General features: G+C 57.1%; 2 protein-coding genes across 2 annotated transcripts in view; one reads left to right on the top strand and one right to left on the bottom strand.

Moving 5' to 3' along the window:
- The window catches only part of LOC127749246 (gamma-aminobutyric acid receptor subunit epsilon-like), a 12,368-nt gene that overhangs the window by 6,846 nt on the left and 1,583 nt on the right, over nt 1–3,939 (bottom strand). The window lies entirely within an intron of this gene.
- LOC113211025 (uncharacterized) lies at nt 88–2,970 on the top strand. Its single transcript, XM_026429260.2, has 2 exons — nt 88–470; nt 1,406–2,970. Exon 2 carries the CDS (start codon nt 1,438–1,440, stop codon nt 2,908–2,910), a length of 1,473 nt encoding a protein of 490 aa, XP_026285045.1. The 5' UTR covers nt 88–470; nt 1,406–1,437; the 3' UTR covers nt 2,911–2,970.

The following is a 3,939-nucleotide window of genomic DNA, read 5'->3' as shown; positions in this document are numbered from 1 at the left end:
GGGGGGGGGGCGCTCCCTGCTCGACATGACTGTGTCCGCCGACATGGTATGACGCCCTGCCCTGGCTGTCGCTACCCGGCTCACGCCTCGATCCCCCATACCAAACCAGCGAGCGACGGGCAAGATACCAAATTTTGCACGAATTTGTGCGAATAGCGGTAGCTATTGGAGGCACAAATTTGGGCGAATATCCACAGCGTTTGGGGATTACCCTGTTATCTGATCGCCGCGCTCCAGGCGGAAGCGGCTGCAAGTAGAAATACGGCGATCACGACCTCAACTCAGATCGTCAGCATCAGCCGCAGAAGTCGCAGTCAGAGCGCACTGTGGTGTACTGGACGTGTTTCTTCTTATTCAGCACGGGTCAAGGTCACCAAAGAAATCCTTGAAAACGTCCCTGTGGCGGGGCCGAACACTCAAGATCCGGTCATCAACCTGACACTGTTGTGTCTCTCCGTCACGAAAGAAAGGTAGATAAATCGTTAGTGTCACTCACCTAACCTCTGTTGAATCCGCTTGTCTACGGGACAGTTCTATGCAACTCGGGGAAATGTGTTGTATTTCGCCGATCGGTTTCGGTCTGCTTGTGTTGTCGTGCTGTTCACTTAAGCTGCGATATGTTCGAAAAACCCATTAGGAGCACAGTGAGAAACGTTGACGCCCATCTGACTGGGAGAGCGTAAGACTTGAGACCCACAGCGTAGCCACTCTGGGGGGCACACCCATTTTGTACGGGTGAGTGTTAAAAAGATGTGGTTTGGAGATGTCATACATATTCAGACTATTATCTGACCATAGTCCCATTCAAAAATGTCTCGTTGAGCTGCGGCACTGAATATTGTGATCACGCTTTTCCAGACAGAAATAGACGTGGTTCGACGTCGATGTTGTTCGAAAAAATATGATTTCGACGATTAAGTCGAGTTGTCGAGATCAGATCGACGTCCACTAACGGAGGAAGAATAGCGGGTAGAACATAAACGTTACCGATTAGTCGACAGCTTCCCGCCTCTGTACGTCACGCCGGTAGTGGGGGTAAGCGCGCTCGTCCAGTCAGGAACCCGCTATTTTTCTTCCTCCGTTAGTCGAAATGCACTATTTTTCATTTCTGGCTGTCTTTTTCTCTTACGCTACTAGGGGCGTAGCGTAGGGGGAGATGGCATCAAATAGGCCTCTTGGGGGTGCTTTGGGTACGGAAGGGGGGGGGGGGCATGACCTGCATGATGACCTCCCTGGCTCGATGCGTCTGTGCTGTGACTGAAGCGCAGCGCTGCCTGAAGGCTTTTACTGATTTCCTGTGTTGAACGATTAGGTTTGCTTCTTTTTATTATTGTCTCATTCTCGTTTTCCGATCAGCACTGCCGAAACGCCGTTTTCAAAGCGTCTCTGGTTTGTGTTTCCCCAGCACTTCGGCGTGCCCCCTGCTGCACACGCGTCATGTCCTCGGATATCGTCGTGGTGGAGCTGCCGGTGCTTCCGGCCGACGTCCTGGTGGCGGTGATGCAGTTTCTCCCGGTGAAGGACGTCCTCGCCTGCCGCCTCGTGTGCAAGGAGCTCGCGGACCTCGCCCTCTGCGGCGACGTGTGGCGTCACCGGCAACTCGCGGGCGACCACTCGCGCGCCAGCGCGGTGCTGCGGCTGGCGCCGCGCCTGGACGAGGTCTTCGTCCATCGACGCACCCTCCTGGCCATGACCACGACGAAGTGCGCCGTGTCAAAGCTGACTCTATTAGCTGATTTGTCTTGGTTCTACTGCAGCGCCAGACACGACGCACGGTTCCCACTGTACGCGGAGGCGGTGCGGAACCAGGAAGCGCTCGGGCGCCTGCGGCAGTTGACGCTGCGCTCCGATATGCGGTTGATGAACCAGAAGAAGATCAAAGCCGACGTGCTGGTCAGCGCCCTGGCGACGTGCTCTGGTCTGAAGAAGCTTACTATCGACACTGTTGAACTACAAACCGACAAGCCCGTCACTGCCGGGCCAATCCGACCTTCCCTCGAGTTTTTCCGATGCCGCGCTACCGACGACAACTCGGTGTCCTTCGTGAACACGATGCTGGCCGGCCACGGCGCCACCCTGGAGGAGGTCGACATCATCAGCTCAGGTCCGCTGTGGTTTAAGAAGCCCGTCGACTGGGCGGACGCGTCGCCGGCCCACCTGCTGGCCGCCATGCCCAACCTCCGCACTCTCCGGTGCGACATGACCATGCCCGGGCTGGAGGCCGTGGCGGCGTGCACGACGCTCAGGGCGTTGTGGCTCGGCGCGTGCGAGTCCGAGTGGGGCGACGGCGTCGCCGCCATCGAGGGAGCCTCGGAGCTGCTCCGCCGAGCCGACCAGCTCCGCGAAGTCGGTCTGGACCGCCGTTGCGAAGCCTTTAGCCTTAGCCCCGACGTCGGCCGAACGCTGTTGGAGGCCCTGGCCTCGTCCGGGAAGTCACAGGTGGAGCGGCTGTCCCTCGTCGCCTTCTTGGATGTGCGCCCGCTGTTGAGCGCGCTACCCTCGCTGCCGGCCCTGCGCACCCTGGCCGTCGTGAACACAGACTTCCTCGAGGAGCTCATGGAATTCCCGCCGGAGGGCATCCCGTGCATCCACTCGTGGATCCACAGTGACGAGGTGAAAGCCGCGCTCCTGTCCAACCCCTCTCTCCACATCCTCCTGCAGGGGCGGTACGATTGCGACCAGGAAGACTGCGAGTCGTGCCAGCGCTACTGCCACCAAGAAATCAAGCTGTTGAGGCACGTCGGAACGGGGGTGCAAATCTGTCTTTTCTCGCACGAAATCGGCAAATGTCCCTCCTCGAAACGCCACTCTGAATGGCTCTCGTGGGTCATCGAAATAACTCACGACTCTTTGTGCGATCCCGAAGACAATGACGTAGCAATTATTCAAGGTGGTATTGGTGGGTTATGAATGTTACCCGTCGTAGTGCTTCTCTGACTGGCACGTGAATAAAAGTTCTTCTTCAATCGGCGCAGTTGCCCCATTCCTTCTTTTGTAAAAAAAATAAATTGGAAAAAGACGAAATAAATTTTGTTCCTATATCATATCGTGAATAGATTTATCCAATTTGTCGCCTCCGTCTAAAGTTAATTTTCGTTAGTTTTTCAAATATTAGAATATTACGCGCGCACACACGCGGAGCTCCGGCGGCGCTGGCGGGCTCCTGACCTGGTTCCCCACCTCCGCGAGCACATCGCCGCAGACGTACGGGCTCTCACTCTCTCTCTCTCTCTCTCTCTCTCTCTCTCTCTCTCTCTCTCTCTCTCTCTCTCCTCCTCAGCCTGCTCTCATTGAGCCCACCCCTCTCCCCATCTCCACTCCTCCACGCGGGGCGCGCGGATCAGTCTTTGCGATCGCGGTGACGCATGCGCTCGACTCGAATGCTTTTTAGAGCGCTCTCCTGGAGCACTCGGCGCTCTCCCTCGGCGGGTAGAGCACTCTTTTCGCCCCATCGCGGAGGCGCGCGCGCGGCCGCTGGAGGAGATCGATTTCGGAGCACTTGACTCGCTCTGCGGTTGCCGCCGCCGCCGCGGTTGCCGCCGCCGAGGCCGCCGCGCACCTCGCGACCAGAGCACGCCCGTCGAACTCCTTGCACGCCAAAGAGTGCTGATTATTGTCAACGAAGACGGTCCCCAAGACTTTCTCTACCAAAAGGAAAGCGCCATCCTCCTCGCTCTTTTCTCTCTTCTTTTTAGCAGATGATACATTATACACAACTGAAATTAATACTACTTTACTTAACTATGTATCATTGCTTGTACTCTCGTGCCGAGCGCTGAGAGGCACAAGGCATGACGTCATCCAGAAGTGTGTGTAGGGGCGCGTGATGCGGCCCCCGCCAGTAGTATGTAGGGCGCCTGGTTGCGGGCACCTGGTTGCGGTGGGTGGAGTGGGGGGAGATGCCCCTCGGTTGCGGTCCCTGGGTCTCGTCTTGTGGAA

The sequence above is a fragment of the Frankliniella occidentalis genome, unplaced genomic scaffold (genome assembly GCF_000697945.3).
Source record: "Frankliniella occidentalis isolate FOCC.00 unplaced genomic scaffold, Focc_3.1 Scaffold3, whole genome shotgun sequence".
Classification (NCBI taxonomy): Eukaryota; Metazoa; Arthropoda; class Insecta; order Thysanoptera; family Thripidae; genus Frankliniella; species Frankliniella occidentalis.
This window is presented reverse-complemented; position numbering and strand designations above follow the sequence as displayed.